The sequence below is a fragment of the Argentina silus genome (assembly GCF_951799395.1).
Source record: "Argentina silus genome assembly, chromosome: 18".
Classification (NCBI taxonomy): domain Eukaryota; kingdom Metazoa; phylum Chordata; class Actinopteri; order Argentiniformes; family Argentinidae; genus Argentina; species Argentina silus.
The window spans coordinates 16,185,663-16,204,168 of record NC_139672.1 but is presented as its reverse complement, the minus strand read 5'-3'; the positions used below and the strand labels follow the sequence as shown (position 1 = coordinate 16,204,168).

Genomic DNA, 18,506 nt, shown 5'->3' with positions numbered 1-18,506 from the left:
ACACACACACACACACGCACGCACGCACGCACGCAGACAGACAGACATACACACACACGCACGCACACAGATACACACACACACATGCACGCACGCAGACAGACACACATACACACACACGCACACACACACACACACACACACACACACACACATCTGATATGATCACTTGTAAATGCTGTTTGAACAGTCAGTATTCCAAAATGTATTCGGAAAAACAAGCTTGAATGGGCCTGTCATCTAAAATCTACACAATGACATCTAATCAGTCTCTCAACCATGTCTGTGTTTTATACAGTTGCAAGACCAGTTTCCCGAGCGTGGGAGTGTGTTATGAATCTGGATCTCGACATCTCTCTGTAATCATTTATCTGTCATTCTCCCTACCAGGCTCGCATGCATCATTATGTGCTGTAGAGGGGAGAGTCACGCAACCCTACCATGTGGTGTTTGTGAGAAGAAACACATCATCTAGGCTCCATCTTAAATCTAGCCAAATCTTCCTATCATTCTTCTGCCTGGCTTCCAGTTCTCAAGGCATTCATCATTGCTGTAGTCATGCGCTGTACTGGGTGGTGGTCGTATAGATCTAGACCTGCATCATCTAGACCTGTATCATCTAGACCTGTATCATCTAGACCTGTATCATCTAGGCCTGTATCATCTAGACCTGTATCATCTAGACCTGTATCATCTAGACCTATAACCATCTAGGCCTATCTCCATCTAGGCCTGTATCATCTAGGCCTGTATCATCTAGACCTGTATCATCTAGACCTGTATCATCTAGGCCTATCTCCATCTAGGCCTGTATCATCTAGACCTGTATCATCTAGGCCTGTATCATCTAGGCCTATATCCATCTAGGCCTGTATCATCTAGGCCTATATCCATCTAGGCCTGTATCATCTAGGCCTGTATCATCTAGGCCTATCTCCATCTAGGCCTGTATCATCTAGACCTGTATCATCTAGGCCTGTATCATCTAGACCTGTATCATCTAGACCTGTATCATCTCCATCTAGGCCTGTATCATCTAGACCTGTATCATCTAGGCCTGTATCATCTAGACCTGTATCATCTAGACCTGTATCATCTAGACCTGTATCACCTAGACCTGTATCATCTAGGCCTGTATCATCTAGACCTGTATCATCTCGACCTGTATCATCTAGGCCTGTATCATCTAGACCTGTATCATCTAGGCCTGTATCATCTAGACCTGTATCATCTAGGCCTATCTCCATCTAGGCCTGTATCATCTAGACCTGTATCATCTAGGCCTGTATCATCTAGGTCTATCTCCGTCTAGGCCTATCTCCGTCTAGGCCTATAACCATCTAGGCCTATAACCATCTAGACCTGTATCATCTAGGCCTATCTCTGTTCCTTTCATTCATTCCCCATTAGGCCTGTTACCAAGCCTGCCTTCCAAAGGCATGCGTCATCAAGCTCTGCGGTAGATACTCATGTGCTGTACTGTGTATCCATCTAGATCTCTCAGCTCTCATCATGCGTTACTCAGCCTGCCATCCAAAGACATGCATCATCATCATCATCATCATCATCATCATGTCATGTATCCTTCTATGTGGTGGTCATGTGTGCTGTAAGTAGTCAGGAAGCAGCCGAATATGTGCTTCATCGTGAGGAGAAACAAAGCTGTACTGCTTGGAGGTCGTATACAGATATACAGAACTCTCTCTCTCTCTCTACCCCCCCCCCCCCCCCGTCTCTCCTTCTCTCTACCTCCCCCTCTCTCTCTACCCTCCGCTCTCTCTACCTCCGCTCTCTCTACCCTCCTCTCTCTCTACCCCCTATTTTTCTCTCTCTCTTTCTTTAAATATATATATGTTATGTTATATTTATTTATACTGTAAATCCCATCTCTCTCATCATCTGGTCTGTTACTCAGACTGCCTTCCAGAGACATCATCATTGTCATGTGACTCAGAGCTGCCGGTGAACCACTGGGCAGACCCCTAACTGAACCCTAAATCAGCAGACCCCTAACTGAACCCTAAATCAGCAGACCCCTAACTGAACCCTAAATCAGCAGACCCCTAACTGAACCCTAAATCAGCAGACCCCTAACTGAACCCTAAATCAGCAGACCCCTAACTGAACCCTAAATCAGCAGACCCCTAACTGAACCCTAAATCAGCAGACCCCTAACTGAACCCTAAATCAGCAGACCCCTAACTGAACCCTAAATCAGCAGCCTAGAAATAATCACAGTAGAATGTGTGCTGCGATGAAATCGACTGAAATTGGGAAACCTTGAAAGGACAAGACTAGGGTAAATCCTGGATGGTCATACAAAAATCAGTTCAATCCTCAGAATGAACGCCCCTTGTTAGGCTGATTTTAACAACACATATCATCTGTCCATTGAATACCCGTGTTGTATTTTAAGGCGTTAGTAATGAGACACCTTAGGTTTCTGGGACATCAGGAAGTTGTTTTTCCATAACAACAGAAAATCGACATAACTCACACTAAGCCCTGTGTTGATTAAACTGAGAAGTCTGCCGTTCGCCCGAGCAATTACTCAAATCAATCTAGCCTTCACCGTTCAGTGTTTAAACTCAAGCCTCCAGGGGTAAACACATTGATTAGAACAAGGTTGGAAACATGTCTACAGACCGTTAGCATGATATAAATCAACCTGTGATAATAGCATGAATAAACCCAAGGCTGGTCATGTAGGCTAAAGGAACATCAAATGATGACATTATCCCGACTATATTCTACAAAGACAATGTCCTTCAGGGTCACGCTGTATTACAATTTTTAGTATCAATTATTCTGTAACGACGGTACATTTGTAATTGCATATACGTACAGTACCAAGAGTGTGCAAAGCTGTCATCAAAGCAAAAGGTGGCTACTTTGAAGAATCTAAAATATAAAACATATTCTGGTTTCTTTAACACTTTTTTGTTTACTACATAATTCCATATGTGTTCCTTCATAGTTTTGATGTCTTCAATATTAATCTACAATGTAGAAAATATAAAAAAAATAAAGAAAAACCATTGAATGAGAAGGTGTGTCCAAACTTTTGACTGGTACTATATATATATATATACACACAACTTATGCTGGTTGTGTTCCAGAACATTCCGCCCTCTCCTTCAAAGATCTGGAACTGGATCCAAAACAGGATGAGGACTTCCTGTCCATGTTTTCAGGTAACGCCTGGAATCCCAGAATGCTGTCTTGAAGCCAATTAGTGTTTGTGTTGAAGGGAGCCGGAGCTGGAGCCGTGGAGATACCTGCCCTCATCTGCTGCAGCCAAACACTGCCGGTTGTCAAACGCCAGCTCCCAACAAACAGGCCACAACACAACCGCCTGAGCACAGCTAGCCAGGGCTTACGTGGCGTAGTACGTCTAGCTGTTGTTGACGACTGAGGACAAAATGTACTCGTCTTGCAGTAATAGGGCTTGGCGAAGAGTTCTGTTTTAATTGACTCAGTTTAAGCCTAAACCCCATAGTTTAATGACTGGGATTTTTTTTTTTTTTTAATCTGTGAAGGCCTAAGCCAAAGCACAATCTAGAGACCTCGGCTACAGTAGGTTATTAGAATAATACCTTTAAAAACCTACTTCTTCGTCAAATGAGGCGTGGATGAATATTAGTATGAATATGCCCTGTTAATTTGACTTCCGCGCACACTACATGGTGCTGCAGATAAACCCTGTTAGTCTTCCCTTCCTCCTTCAGTCAACCTTTAATAGGCTTAAGGACACAATGCCCTTTCTCTGACTAATGCACTTTGTCAACGTTCTCAATGGATTCAAACCGGGACACCACAAACCTTATTAAAACCCCAGCATAATCCTAATCCGAGGGGTGCTAAATCTGAGACACAGGGATTGGGGTGGGTATGGAATAACGCTTGAGATTAAACATCTATTAAAAAACCTTTTTCTTCTTCTTTCCCTCCTCTCTTTTTTCTCTTTACAACATGTAGGCGTAGAAAACGGTCTGGAGAGGGTAATAGTTTAGTTTTTTCTGCGTGTTGTTCGTCAGTCTAATTGAAGAAATTGTAGACAGCTGCTCGGGTGACCCTGAGTGCCCTTATGAACGACAGCCATGACAACCACTCTTTCAACCACTCATGAATAAAACTAAAGTTGGCAGCTCCGACCACCAGCTAGTCGGCTGGGTTTGAGTGTATTTAATCACTCTACCATGTCTCACCATTCTGCCACTCTGCTCTGGCTAATCGTCAGGCAGTCATTCAGCGTGAAGCCCAATGAATCACAAAAGTCACAGTTCAAAACTAATTTAATTAAGTGTAACTTATTTTTTTTTTTAAATTAAAATAATAATTGGTACATGAATTGAAATCTTTTTCAAACATGTATGTCTTTTTTTTTTTTTGCCTTTGGTCACATTCCGGGAACTCTGGAACAAAATGCCAAAAAATCAGGGTTAGGACGTAAAAAAAAAAGAAAAAAGAAAGAAGGGGGAAAAAAAAAAAGGAAATGCATGGGCATCGGAATCAGCCGGCCTGCGTCCCTTATTGAGTTATTCCAGCATTGAAACGCCTTGACGGAACACTGGGGCCTGCTGCTCTGGAATCCTGGTCGCTGAGGTCATTTACGGAATTGTCTGCTTACATCACAGTTCTACAGACAGAGTCACTTCAAGCAGCCAGGCGAGGGGGGGGGGAGGAGGGATAGGGATGTGGAGGCAAACATCCTGCAAGTCCCGGCCGTGTGTGTGTGTGTGTGTTTGGGTGTGTGTTTGTGTGCACGCAAGAGTGTGTGTGTGTGTGTGAGAGAGAGAGATTGAGACAGGGCTGCTGCTGTCCACAGCACAATCACACCATTGACTACAGCACCTAGCTCACCACCAGCTCGATGCTAACACAAATACCCAACTTCTCCAGAGAAAGACATCCATGGAGACTAGAGCTCACCTAATCAGCTGCTGTTGACAGTTTACATTTGAAATGCAGGACATGGTTTTCTCTGAGCCATGTTAACACAGAATCATGTAGTTAACTGACCCTCTTCCCATCCAGTAACTTTCCCAGGATATTAAGTAATAAAACTAAAAATAGGTTTTGGCCTGAACATTCCCCAGGACTCCCTTGAGAACGTTCCCATCCACTGAAAAAAGAGTATTACAGAGGTCAAGATGTTCCATTTTCATAACGGAAATAGGTTCCGTTCTGGTCACTCTTCATGTACACAGCACTCAGTCACATGATCACACTCAACAACAACAACAACAACAACAACATCACACTCCTCCTTCTCTTCTTCACTCTCTCGTTCTTGTCCTTTGGAGGTTCGACAATCATCTTAGACGCAGGCCGGGAAATAAAAATCAATCTCCTGTCTGTGCAGATCCTATTACGATTCAATTACCCAAATAAGCACCCTCGATACAGGAGGGAGATGTAGCCCATGGTGGACAGTATTACGGTAAGCACACTCAAAAGCATCTCTGGTCTTTCTGACAGATTACCAAGGCGATGTGGAGGACAATCAGGATTGTAAGATTATAAGCACAGGACTAAAAAAGAAACTGGGCCGGAGGCCTACAGGTTATTAGTGAACAGAAAATGACATTTAAAAAAAAAAAAATGCTATTAGAAGGGGATATAGTCAATGAAGGCAAAGGATGTTCTGGCTAAGACCTACTGACGTCACTGACCGAGCCATCGCTGTCATGGGCGATGGTGAGCTGAGCTACCATGACAACGGCCCTTGCCAACGCCAGGAGTCGGTTGACATTTGGACCAGCCCTTCCTCCTCCCATCAAAACATGGATGTAAAGCAATCGATAAATGAAATAGCAAACACCGCCTCTGTCACCATCTTGAATCATTAATCAGGCGTAGTAAATTAACACCGGGGGGAGCGCAGTTGTCAGTCTCCCTGCTCTGCCTCTTCCCTGAGACATGATCACACAGGTCCACCGCCGGGTCCTGGACCGGCCAGCCCTCTACCGTCAGCTCTGACCAGGGCTCTCTTCATCCCACTGAGACCAAACATGGACAAATAAAACGCTAAATAAACGCTAACGAAATCAAATAAATCCACTGCCATCCGCAGCACAGATCTGCTTAAATCACAACTTGCACGGCGAACGGCGAAAGCTTTGGACAAATGCCATTTATTTTCACCAGAGGGACAAAAAGCGGGCCTGCCATCCATCACGATGTGCCCACCTGACCAACTATCTGACTTATTCATGTAAATAATCATGTGACAGCCTCCGGCCCGGCAGCCGTGCCCCCCAGAGGCGCTGGAGCTGGCAGTACCAATCCCTCTCTAGTGGCATTGGAGTGTGGGTAATACAATAAAAGCAGCGTGTGTATTAAGTGTATGGTACAAGCTGCTCCGGTGTGCTGTGGCTTCAATCTTGCCCTGATATTGAAGTATGTGTCATAAGCATCTCATGTAGGCCTAAGAAATGTGTCATAAACGGTGTAATAAACAGCCTTGTGTGTATTATGGCTTGGGAAATTGTAGGTTTAAGCTATATAAACGGACTTGGTACAGCTTTTGATTTCATATCGTGCCATGAAATGAATCCAAGTCAACGAGAGGAATTGACCTTCATGAATCTTTGGTTGCCATCTTTGTGTATGTTGACTTAGGTAAATCCACTGGAGGTGGCATTCCGTGGCCGTGGCATCCTGAACATGATCCTCTCATGTGTTCGCGTCCGTCTGACAGGAATTTGACATGCAATTCCACTGACACTCAAGTGGCTTCAACCAATATGATACACGTAAGGAAGTCACACTGCATACCTTTCAGTGGACTGACCAACATTCAAGATGAATAACGAACGCGTAAAGGTGAATATACAGTAGATGGTCTCAACTCGCTCACGGCGTCGCATTCCCCACAATGGGAGGCAAATACCCACTCACTCCAATAACATGGTATGTGGCAGTGTTGTTGGTGGTGGTGGGGGGGTGCTGGTGGCATCATTTCAGTGTGGTGCCATTTTTCCAACCACACCGACTTGCTGTTGTAATATCAACGTTGCCATATATATTATTCTGGGATGTCAAAAAACGCACAGCCACGCTAGACAAGAGCACTTCTCATTTCAATGCACAACAGGACCACACCGAATATCTATCTGCTTTATGAATACAGTTGTAAGCAGATGTGAGGCTTCCCGACCCAGCTTACCATAAACTCGAACCCATCCTTGTTGCTGACACACCGAATCTGCCAGGATTCGGTCCACCAGGGGGTCCAACGAAACCAGTCCCCCGTGGAGAGAGTCCACGTCCCCGGCGAGCGAGTCGGTGTCCATACCTCGAACCACCTTCTGAAGAACTTCCAGGTACAGTTTATTAGTCCGAAACTAATGAGTCCACGACGTGCTCGTCAAGAGATGCTCTGGCAGGACTCTGGGTGGTTGTCTCAATGTTGTGGTTTAATCAGAACATTAACATGAACCCCGGACTGGCTAAGTTTGCTCACGTCGGTTCACACAAGCTCACCGAGCTATCCGTTTCATTGTTCGGTTCTAGCTACTTTCGCTAAACGAACACTGGCCCTTCCATCGTTTTAGGTCTAGCTCACAGACTGCGGCAGGATAGCAGTCAACATGGTCAATATCTTAGGTAGATGTGGAGTGCAGAAACACGCTAGTTTTAACTGAAGCTATGCTGTTGTCATTGTCGCCGACCGCGGTCTCGTCCCCATATCCTGGCTCCCCAGCGACCAGCAGCGGTGTGTGCGGCTCCGACGAGGACCACGCGTAGAAAAAGTCCCGACCCCAACAACGCCTGCGCCCTGCTCTCGCTATTCCAAGCAAATCACAAGGTAATAAGTGTGTTATAAACTAACTAACGTTGTGGCAGCGGCGTCAATAGTCCATTCCCGACCGGGTCCTCACAAGGATGGATTTCCTACCTCTTCCACGGGGGTGAATAAGCCTTTTCATATTTGAAATCCAGACCAATTTTCCACTTCTATCACATGCCAGCGCAAGAATCCAGGGGGAATCAGGAGAGAGCAGCGGATCCCAGAGTGAATCGTTTACGCATGGGTTCCAAAGGTTCCGAAACAGAAAAATCGCCTGCACCGTTTTAATTCTTCACTTTTTCCTTTACACAGCTGAGATGTATATTTTCACATCTCTTAGACCAAGATTGAATACCGCAGTGTCATAAATGTGAACAGATTTTTCAGTTCATTGCACACGCATGTGTACAGAAGATATATCAATAATTATTGTATGTATGGTCCATGTTTTGTACTGTACGATATTGCATGTTGAAATTATAATAATAATAATAATAATAATAATAAAACATTTATATTTCAAGATAGCTTAGGCAAATATATAATAACGTGTTGTTGTTGTTGTTGTTGTTGTTGTTGTTAGGGTCTGATCTGACACCTTATCATATTTACTTTTGTCCCATGAAGTGTCCTTTTTGATATTCTCTCACTGATGCCCATGTGCTGAAGTGCAAAGAAAATCTGCTCTGCTGATGAAGTCCTGATAAGCCAGTTGTTGTGGGCTCTGGCGCCCCCTATCCACCAGACTACAGACTACAGCTCTCTCAGGAATGAACAATAATCATGTTAGATTGTACAGTAGTTGTTTGGAAATGTTTATCTTCAGGTAAACAAATCTTGCACTTTTCGTAGACACTCCCGTTTTTTGTAAACATTCAAGATTAGAGTAAATAAATCAAAAACATTGTTCATGAATTTTTGCCTGCTTTAACCGTTGCTTCAGCTGAAAATAGATAAATAAATAAAACATAATTAGTGTCATGCCCACAGAGATACAGTACATCCAAATATTTCTGAGGCGAGCAATTATGGTTAGATGTATGGAGATATCGCCAAATATACATTATATGCTGATAATAAAACGCGATCTTTGCATCATGGTTGTCATACTCTCAGGGGTCTGTACTGGTTAATGGGCATGTAAAAAAGGTAAAGACACAAATAACTCCTGAGTTTATTCTCCCAACTAAGAGATTAGTTAAATGGCATTGATTCTCTTGAATTGCAATGCCTGATAAAATAATCCTATGACTCACGTTGAACTGTAAGCTTGGAAAGAATAGGAACAAAGGTGTCCTCGAGATGTTTCTTCTGCTCAATGAAATCTTGGATCGATGGGTTTTTGGCACTCTGCATCCAATCCGACTTTGCTGAGCAGGTGTTGGTACATATGTTCTAATTCAAGAGAATAAACACATTGTATTAGGTGTAAATCTCAGCAGGCAGATGTTGTACTGCTTCATAGAAACGTGTCATGGTGTGTTTGTTACCTTGTCCTCCTTGTTGAGTTTCCCTTGGACTTTCTCAGGGTCAGCGATAGTGTCTCTGACGTAAGTTATGTATGACAGCAAGTCCTGCTTAGCCTCTGGATAAGTGAATAATGCAGCAAACATGACTGGTTTGCCGAAAAGATAACAAACAACAAATATCTCTCTCTCTCTCTCTCTCTCTCTCTCTCTCTCTCTCTCTCTCTCTCTCTCTCTCACACACACACACACACACACACACACACACACACACACACACACACACACACTCACTTCCTCACTCACTCTCTTACTCTCTCAGTCTTTCTCACCTGACCAGGTAAGATACTCTGCACAGTCCATCTTGGAATACCGGGAAGCCACTTCCATGGCCCTTTCGCCACGGAAGTTCTTGACCTGCAGGTCAGCACCAAGCTCCACCAAAGTTTTCACTGTCTCCAGCTGACCCCATAGAGCTGAGCAATGTAATGGAGAGTAACCTGTATTTGAAAATCTAATTAATCCTACCACTGATGATGTTTGGAGCAATGATTCGTAGGTATTAGATAACATGAAGGAGGAGATTTTGACAATATGTTCACAGCAGCAGTTATGAAGAATGAACGAATGTTACATTACTGAGTCGTGTCAGATTGTTAATTCATTTCTAAGAAGGCTGTCTTCAATAGGACATCAAATAGTAGACCATCACAGGACTCTAGACTCAATGATGGAAGTTAAGAAGTTGAATGTGCTAATTCCAGTTATATGTCCTACCTCTTGCTGTAAGTGCATTCACTTGGGCGCCGTGTTTCACAAGTTCTCGCACGGTAGAGCTTCTTCCCAGCATACATGCAGTGAAAAGTGCATTTCTTCCCATCTCATCCTTTTCCTTCAACAAATCCTCTGGCGACTCCTCATTGCCCGGAGGACACTCATTCTCCAAATGTTTTTGAAGACCTTCGAGGTCTCCAGTCAAAGCATAATGATAAATAGTATTTTCTTCAATTGATTGCATTCTTGTAGGTACTAATGGTTCGACATCGACATATACGAACCCAATTGAGGACTGAAAACTGTTTAATACATTTTCTCTGATCAGCAAAAGCTGGAGTATTTACTGTTACCATGGATACACACCTGTCACATGTCCCTGGGAATCGAATCAGATTATGTTTTCCGTCAGATTTTAACTAAATACTGTTACATTTTATCAGTAGTACGCATTGTAGATTCATCGTATTTGTTTGCCAAAGTGTATGAATATTTTTGCGGCCTTTGAGAAGGTTATTTTCTGCGGAAGGTATGAATTTCGGAACTATCGGCCCGTGGAACCGTCGACCAAACCGTCATTCTGCAGGGGGGACCTTGCAGTGAAGAGCACCCTGCACGGCAACATTTCCTGTTGATTGGAATTCTTATGGAATGTCAGAGCTTCGCCTGTCCTGCAAAGTCTTAGCTGATCGTTGGCTCCCCGACACCTGCCTCGCCGCTCCGATGGAAATATAAGGTAGTTATTTCTGTCGACATGTGTCTGTTTTCGATCCGATTCTAACGACAGCTTTTGTTGCTTCCGACAGTGTGTGGTTAGCTAGCTACCTAGCGAGCTATCTGCGTATTACTATCTGGAGCTTCTGTCTTTCCGTGGAGTTTTTTTCTGGTCACATAAAAGTTTAGCTGTCGCGGACTGCAGAGAGAAATAATCACGCGTGTAGTTATGCATAGCTGTAGAATCAGCTCGTTAGCAGCATGTAATTAAGGTGTTATTACCGTTAGATAAGACCCTGTTGCTAGCTAACATTCGGACCAGTTCGGCCCTGCTGTAAACTGGCTGCCATTGACGACCAGCTGGACGCGAATATGATCAGGTTCCAAAAACAATCGACCTGACCTGTATTTTGTGCAGTGTCAGGCGGTGTCTATCTGCAAGGTCTAGCCTACTGAAGTGTTGTAAACGTCTCAATATACAGATCTCTGCCTCCTCACCAAGCTCATCTTCCTTGTTTTGCTTTGCTTCTTATAGAGGTTGGCAAGTAGTTGTGGGGACCACATTTTCTCTGCATGGACGGACAGCCAATGCGCAGGTAGGCTACGTGACGTTATCCCCACAGACACCAGAGATTGTTTCACATTTTTGCACGATTACTGAAATAATGCTGAATTATGAGTTTCAGTGTCGAAACGATGGTGAGTTGAGTTCTGCACAATGTCTAGGTTATGTGGGATAGGAGCACGCATGGTGTTTTGTCTATAAAGAGTCTTGGTAGTAGGAGTCCCTCACTCCCCACATGTGACTTGGTAAGTACCCCAGGCGAGGAGCCGTGGGTGTGGTTGAACGGGGAGTGCTAAGCCCTGAGTTCGTGTCACTTGCGTCAGTATACAACAGCTGTTGGCCCGGGGTCTCAAGGCCAATCTGAGTCTCTGTTTGTGGTTGGCCAAGTCCATGCGCTATCGACCGTTTTGAAAAACAAGATTTCCATAATTTATTCTTATTTAGTTTGGTCTGGTCACTATTGATTTATGACTTGGCCTACATGCAATTCATCTGAGCACTGACAATCGGGAAAAGAAATCGATAACGTGAGTTAACCGCACTGCGAAATGGATTAGCCTACGTGCTTACCTCATCTGCAATGCATTTATTCACAATCAATTGCGTTATTGTTTTCACAGTTGTGTGGCCACTTAAGCTAACATGTAGGCCTAACAAATGGAACACATCCTCTCCCCCGGAGATTGGTCCGATAATGTGATCTAAAACGATAGGCTGGACTTCCTCCCTGTAAAACTGCATGATACTGTCTTCTCCTATGTTGTGTCGCAGGCTATATGTCCCCGTCACGGCTGTGAAGTAGTCTGAGGAGATTAGATGCCTTCTCCTACTGCCAATGCATTGTGCTATACTTGGAACAGCTGACTGCATTTAGACAGCAAGAAATGCCGAGGTAATTGCTTAGCTGGTATTAACAGATGCTTGCTGGGGAGGCCTTGGATTGCACCTGTGGCCGCCTGTTCGTCATGTGTGAAATGGGCAGCGTTTAATTCTGTGCTTGGTTCCTGACGAAGTTGAATTGACTGAACTGAGCCCGGGTTGCCAACGGTCAGGAAAACTGACTTTGTTTCTTGTTGCTGTCATCGTTTCTCCATGTTAAATCGCTATTGAAATGTGACGGGGAAGGATTCTTAAACTCAGACCTCACTTTCCCACTCTGTAGGGGCACCAGCGCACGCCAAGACACCACGGGAATGGACATCACCAGTCGCTGCACCCTGGGGGACCCCAACAAGCTCCCGGAGGGGGTCCCCCAGCCCGCCCGGATGCCCTACGTCTCAGACAAGCACCCCCGCCAGACTCTGGAGGTCATCAACCTCCTCCGCAAGCACCGGGAGCTGTGTGACGTGGTGCTGGTCGTCGGCGCCAAGAAGATCTACGCCCACCGGGTCATCCTGTCGGCCTGCAGCCCCTACTTCAGGGCCATGTTCACCGGGGAGCTGGCGGAGAGCCGGCAGACGGAGGTGGTGATCCGGGACATTGACGAGCGGGCCATGGAGCTGCTCATTGACTTTGCGTACACCTCGCAGGTGACGGTGGAGGAGGGGAACGTCCAGACGCTGCTGCCCGCCGCCTGCCTCCTGCAGCTGGCCGAGATCCAGGAGGCGTGTTGCGAGTTCCTCAAGCGGCAGCTGGACCCCTCCAACTGCCTGGGGATCCGCGCCTTCGCCGACACGCACTCCTGCAGGGAGCTGCTGAGGATAGCCGACAAGTTCACCCAACACAACTTCCAAGAGGTAAAGGTGGAGGGCTCTCTCTCTCTCTCTCTCTCTCTCTCTCTCTCTCGCTCTCTCTCTCTCTCTCTCTCGCTCTCTCTCTCGCTCTCTCTCTCGGTCTCTCAGTCTCTTTCGCTCTCTCTCTCACTATTTCTGTCTTTCTCTCTCTCTCTTTCTCTATCTCTCTCTCTATCTCTCTCACTATTTCTCTGTCTTTCTCTCTCTCTTTCTCTTACTCTCTTTCTCTCTCTCTCTCTCTCTCTCTGGGTGTGGTTCATGGTTTGTTTTTGTAGAATTGTTTTGAATAGGAAAGATGCTAGAGGCTTCAGTAGTTGTCTGTCTCATAAGTCTCGTGTGTGTGTGTGTGTGTGTGTGTGTGTGTGTGTGTCGGTGTCTGTGGTGAGTTGGAAAATGTTCACGGTTTGTTTTTTTCCAGAATATGTTTTAACAGGAAAGATGGTAGAAGATGTAGTAGTTGTCTCTCTCTCACAGGTCTCGTGTGTGTGCGTGTGTTAACAGTTTATTTATTTTTACTGTTTTTTTTAATAGGGAAGACGCTCGAGGCGTCAGTAGTTGTTTTTCTTTCTTTCGGTTATGTCATCGTCTGTCTGTGGGCGTTTCCACCGCCTCAGCGCGTCTGTTTGCTCCGTCCCCTCAGGTGATGGAGAGCGAGGAGTTCATGCTGCTCCCAGCCAACCAGCTGATTGACATCATCTCCAGTGACGAGCTGAACGTGCGTAGTGAGGAGCAGGTGTTCAACGCCGTCATGGCGTGGGTCAAGTACAGCATCCAGGAGCGCCGGCCGCAGCTCCCCCAGGTGAGGATGTCTGCTGTGAACACAGGCCCTGTTTGGATACTCTTAAAGGGGAAGTTTTGAAGGCACGACCCGAATGAGTTTAATGGAATCTTGCTATTGTCTGTTACTGTTTTAGGTCCATATTCTTAACCCCAACAAACACCCTAGTCTTAGCCCTAAACCTTAACCAACCCATGTTGTGTGGACATTGAAACCTATCATTTGATGGTATGAGAGGATAGATGTAGTACATGTCACTATTTCATACAGAAAACATAACAATAGTTTCATGTCAGAATAGAAATGCGTGAGACTATACAGAACAGGGACTCCACTGTTTGTTCAGTCAACGGGAATTCCATGTAACATGAATGGTTCCTACAGTGTGTGTTGTTCTGCGTTGTGACTTGTTCAGCCGTTTAAACAACGGGCGTTGTGTTCTGGCTGTAGGTCCTCCAGCACGTCCGTCTTCCTCTTCTCAGCCCCAAGTTCCTGGTGGGAACGGTGGGATCAGACCCGCTCATCAAAAGTGATGAGGAGTGCAGGTGGGTCCATTTGAAAGGCACACACACACACACACACACACACGGTCCTCTGTGGCTCAGTTGGTAGTGCATGGCGCTAACAACGCTTGGGTTGTGGGTTCGATTCCTGCTGGGACCATATATACTGAAATGTATGCACTCACTGCAATGTCAGTCGCTTTGGATAAAAGCGTCAGCTAAATGGTATATATATATTACACACACACACACACACACACACACACACACACACTTGTTTGAATGTACAGCAGTGAGCTTATCAGTCCCTCCCTCTCTCGTCGTTCCAAATTCCCACCTTTGTAAGACGTCAGTTGATCTGATACCGTGTCAGTGCTGAAATGTTGTCTGCTTGTGTGTTGATTTGTACCTCCAGAGACCTGGTGGACGAAGCCAAGAACTACCTCCTCCTGCCCCAAGAGCGCCCCCTGATGCAGGGCCCCAGAACGCGGCCCCGGAAGCCCATCCGCTGTGGAGAGGTGCTGTTTGCAGGTCAGCCTCTCAGAGCTGTTGAACCTTTGTGAATGTCTCAGTACCCATGTCTTCCCACAGCGGCATTCTGAGGTACTTTGCCAGAAGACGAAAGAAAGAAAGAAAGAAAGAAAGAAAGAGGTCATGGCTGGATAGGAGATGATCCACCGTTGAGTAGTAGAAAAATCCAAAGGGTAGTAAATAAAAGGAACATTTTAAGTTATTAGTTATTTAGTTATGAAGTAATTAACTCACCAACCGACAAAGAATTCCGGAACACTCCACCATCTGGAGTGCCAAGTGTTCTATGTGGTGTTTACCTAGCAACAACACTTTGATTGGCTACAAAGTGAAGCGTCATAATGTTTTTTTTTGGTGAATGAAGTCACCCACGGCACTCTGGAACGTCGACAGTTTGGGGGCGACTTTATTCCCCCTCTCGACGCCGGAAGGAGTTAAAAACAAACCGATTTAGTTTGTGTCACATTTCAGTTGGAGGCTGGTGCAGCGGGGACGCCATCTCCAGCGTGGAGCGCTACGACCCCCAGACCAACGAGTGGCGCATGGTGGCGTCCATGAGCAAGAGGCGCTGCGGGGTGGGCGTCAGCGTCCTCGACGACCTGCTCTACGCCGTGGGCGGCCACGACGGCTCGTCGTATCTCAACAGCGTGGAGAGGTGAGCGCTTCCTCCTCCTGTCTCCAGAGGAATGGCCCCCTCTTTGAATACAATCCCTCTTTAATTGTGTCCTTCCTCCCTCGCTTCCTCCCTCCCTTCCTCGCTTCCTTGATGAAATCATTGGCATTGTCTGGTTTGGAATGCTTGTTGTGGGATCAGTGATTCAACAAGAAAGAATGGAAGGAAGGAAGGATGGGTGGAAGGATGGACGGACGGACATTTAAATTATTAAATTATTCCTACTATCGAGTGGTAGAATATGTTATACAATGCTTGATGTTGTCAACAGTCTCCCTTCACACGGTTTCACCTCATGACTCTAACCCCCCCCCCCCCCCCCCCCCCCCCACACACACACACACACACACCAGGTACGACCCCAAGACCAACCAGTGGAGCAGTGACGTGGCCCCTACCAGCACCTGTAGGACCAGCGTGGGCGTGGCCGTGCTGGGGGGCTACCTGTATGCCGTGGGGGGGCAGGACGGAGTGTCCTGCCTGAACATCGTAGAAAGGTAACGACTGTTTGTTCAATCTGTTTTTGTTCAATCTGTTTCTCCTTCACTGTCGTTCTGGGATTTCTCGGTAGAGATCGCGGTGAAATCGGGTTTAGAGAAGTCCGTGAGAATCACTTTCAGGTTTTAGAGAATCACTTTAGGGAAGTCAGCCTTCTCTGTCGAAAAGGGAAACGATGTCTATTACACACGCACACACACACACACACACACACACACACACACCTCTCACCTACTACAAGTATTACACCACCGTGTTCACTGTTCGAATGCCTTTCCTCATTCTGATTTCCCCAGACGGCCTCCCTGAAATAGCCCTGTAAGCTGACTCCACTGAGTCCTGTTGTCATGACATGTTACAGATACGACCCCAAGGAGAACAAGTGGACGCGCGTAGCCTCCATGAGCACCAGGCGCCTGGGCGTGGCCGTGGCGGTCCTGGGGGGCTTCCTCTACGCGGTGGGGGGCTCCGATGGCACCTCGCCTCTCAATACCGGTACAGATGAATTTGGAATATTATGTGTTATGTTACAATGAGCCCCGTCCTCTGATGTCTACCTCCCCTAGCCTCCCCTGGTATACAACTCCTAGTATACTCCTGGTATACATGCTCCTAACTCATGTCTGTATGCATGCTGTGTTTGACGCCGTTCCTCATCCCGTTCCATGCGTTACAATGAGCCCCGTCCTCCGATGTCCGTCTCCCCTAGCCTCCCCTAGCCTCCCTTAGCCTCCCCTAGCTTCCCCTAGCCTCCCGTAGCCTCCCTTAGCCTCCCCTAGCCTCCCAGCTCACGTCTGTGCGTTGACCTTCTGCTCTGTCACCTCAGTGGAGCGCTACAACCCGCAGGAGAACCGCTGGCACACGGTGTCTCCGATGGGCACCAGGAGGAAGCACCTGGGCTGCGCCGTCTACCAGGACATGATCTACTCCGTGGGCGGGCGCGACGACACCACGGAGCTGAGCAGCGCCGAGCGCTACAACCCCAGAACCAACCAGTGGTCGCCCGTGGTCGCCATGACCTCCAGGCGCAGCGGGGTTGGTTGGCTTTTTTTGGGGGGGGGGAGGGTGGGGGCTCTTTCGGGGGGGGGGGGGGGGGGGGGGGGGCACAATATGATTTTAGTTCTATTTGATGGCACTGCTTGCATCATTTCAAGTCCCCTCTTTTCCCCCTCTGCCCCGACCTAAATGTGACTTTTTCACCCGTTGATGTTTGGATGTCCTCTCCCCGTCAGGTTGGACTCGCGGTGGTCAACGGCCAGTTAATGGCTGTGGGCGGCTTCGACGGCACAACGTATCTTAAAACAATAGAAGTCTACGACCCCGATGCGAACACGTGGAGGTAGGTGACACTGCAACTGCTCACCACAGACTACGTTTCCCAAGATTCCTTGTACAATCAGAAAAAATTAATGAACAACAATTGTGTGAAATTAATTTCTTCTCCTCCTCCTCCTCCTCCAGGCTCTACGGTGGGATGAACTACAGACGTCTTGGAGGGGGGGTGGGTGTTATCAAAATGACTCATTGTGAATCTCACATATGGTAGCCCCTCCCCCCCCGGGTCAGGTGCCTTGCTGTCACCACCGTTGCTTGTGCCTCCAACAGAAACATTGCTGTGTCATTCATACAAAGGAACGAAGGAAAAGACTCTATTAACTCCTAACACATCCACGGCCATTTTGAAGGAAAAGTCTTTCGTGGCTCGGCTACAAGCTGTACCAAGTGTGGAGTACTCCCATCCAGGAGCCCCCAGCGATCGGTTCATCTCTCTCCTGTCCTGTACTTCCTGTTTATGACTTGACTGGCCACAGCCCAGAGGAAACGGACTCTGAATCCACCAATCACGTACGAGGAACTGTTTTAGCATCACTGAAGCCAACGTTGTGTTCCTGAGGTGGAGCCGCTGATCCAAGAACACATCGGAGGGAACGTTGCAGCTGCACTTTCTGATACAGTTCAGTCATACGTTTGCTGTGAGATCTGTTATTTTACCATCTTTTTAAGTGTCAATTGAAATACTAAGAAAGGGAGGGGGGGGGGGGGGGGGGGGGCATGAATCTTTGAAGAGAACTGATTTGTAACTGAAGATTGCAGGGATGAGGTCTTGCTGCTTCTTCTGGTCCTTGGCGATTGGATGGTGAACTTGTCAGACAAGTCAGTTTGAATCTCCTCTAAATTGAATGCACTGTGATCATATGATTTTTAGAATTATTATTATTATTTTTTCTGTTGTTGTTGTTGCTGTTTTTAGAGTTGTGACACTGAGCATTACTTTGGGTTCTACATTCATAACTAGGGTAAATGTGTTGGTCGTCGGAGATGTCGGTTCCACGGTGCTGAACATATTATTATAAAACAACCGTTTCATATCAGATGGTCGGCCGCGGCGCTCTGTGGGAGCGGATATTATCATTTGAGATTCGACAGTTGGTCACATTTTTTTCACTCGTGTTTTTTCTACACGATAGGACACTTC

At 46.5% G+C, this 18,506-nt stretch overlaps 3 protein-coding genes across 7 annotated transcripts in view; 1 reads left to right on the top strand and 2 right to left on the bottom strand.

Moving 5' to 3' along the window:
- The window catches only part of rasal2 (RAS protein activator like 2), a 70,923-nt gene extending 62,920 nt beyond the window's left edge, over positions 1–8,003 (bottom strand). For both annotated transcript variants that reach the window (XM_083690338.1, XM_083690339.1), the window contains exon 1: positions 7,172–8,003. In XM_083690338.1, the coding sequence (XP_083546464.1) occupies positions 7,172–7,298 (127 nt within the window). In that variant the 5' untranslated portion in view covers positions 7,299–8,003. The remainder of the gene's footprint in view (positions 1–7,171) is intronic.
- ankrd45 (ankyrin repeat domain 45) lies at positions 7,608–10,279 on the bottom strand (the record flags this gene model as incomplete). The annotated part of the gene is made up of 5 exons (XM_083689615.1): positions 7,608–7,792; positions 9,052–9,190; positions 9,286–9,380; positions 9,594–9,761; positions 10,039–10,279. The coding sequence occupies 5 exons, from the start codon at positions 10,277–10,279 to the stop codon at positions 7,608–7,610; spliced, it is 828 nt and encodes a 275-aa protein (XP_083545741.1).
- On the top strand, positions 9,652–18,038 carry klhl20 (kelch-like family member 20). 4 transcript variants are annotated; one of them, XM_083690351.1, is made up of 12 exons: positions 9,652–9,684; positions 11,285–11,345; positions 12,477–13,050; positions 13,688–13,846; positions 14,276–14,370; positions 14,744–14,859; positions 15,331–15,514; positions 15,886–16,029; positions 16,392–16,525; positions 16,857–17,065; positions 17,263–17,369; positions 17,492–18,038. In XM_083690351.1, exons 2-12 carry the CDS (start codon positions 11,323–11,325, stop codon positions 17,574–17,576), a joined length of 1,830 nt encoding a protein of 609 aa, XP_083546477.1. In that variant the 5' UTR covers positions 9,652–9,684; positions 11,285–11,322; the 3' UTR covers positions 17,577–18,038. The 4 variants fall into 4 exon arrangements, with proteins under 4 accessions (XP_083546477.1, XP_083546479.1, XP_083546476.1 ...); XM_083690350.1 differs by lacking the exon at positions 9,652–9,684 and adding an exon at positions 10,652–10,771; XM_083690353.1 differs by lacking the exons at positions 9,652–9,684; positions 11,285–11,345 and adding an exon at positions 10,639–10,771.
- The last annotated feature ends 468 nt before the right edge of the window (positions 18,039–18,506 follow it).

What these genes read in the sequence shown, in the direction of transcription:
- klhl20 (XM_083690351.1), top strand. Translation starts at nt 11,323, where the DNA reads ATGGACGGACAGCCAATGCGCAG. An exon ending in TATCTCAACAGCGTGGAGAG is followed by an intron (nt 15,515 to 15,885) that starts GTGAGCGCTTCC and finishes CACACACACCAG; the next exon opens with GTACGACCCCAAGACCAACC. An exon ending in TGACCTCCAGGCGCAGCGGG is followed by an intron (nt 17,066 to 17,262) that starts GTTGGTTGGCTT and finishes TCTCCCCGTCAG; the next exon opens with GTTGGACTCGCGGTGGTCAA.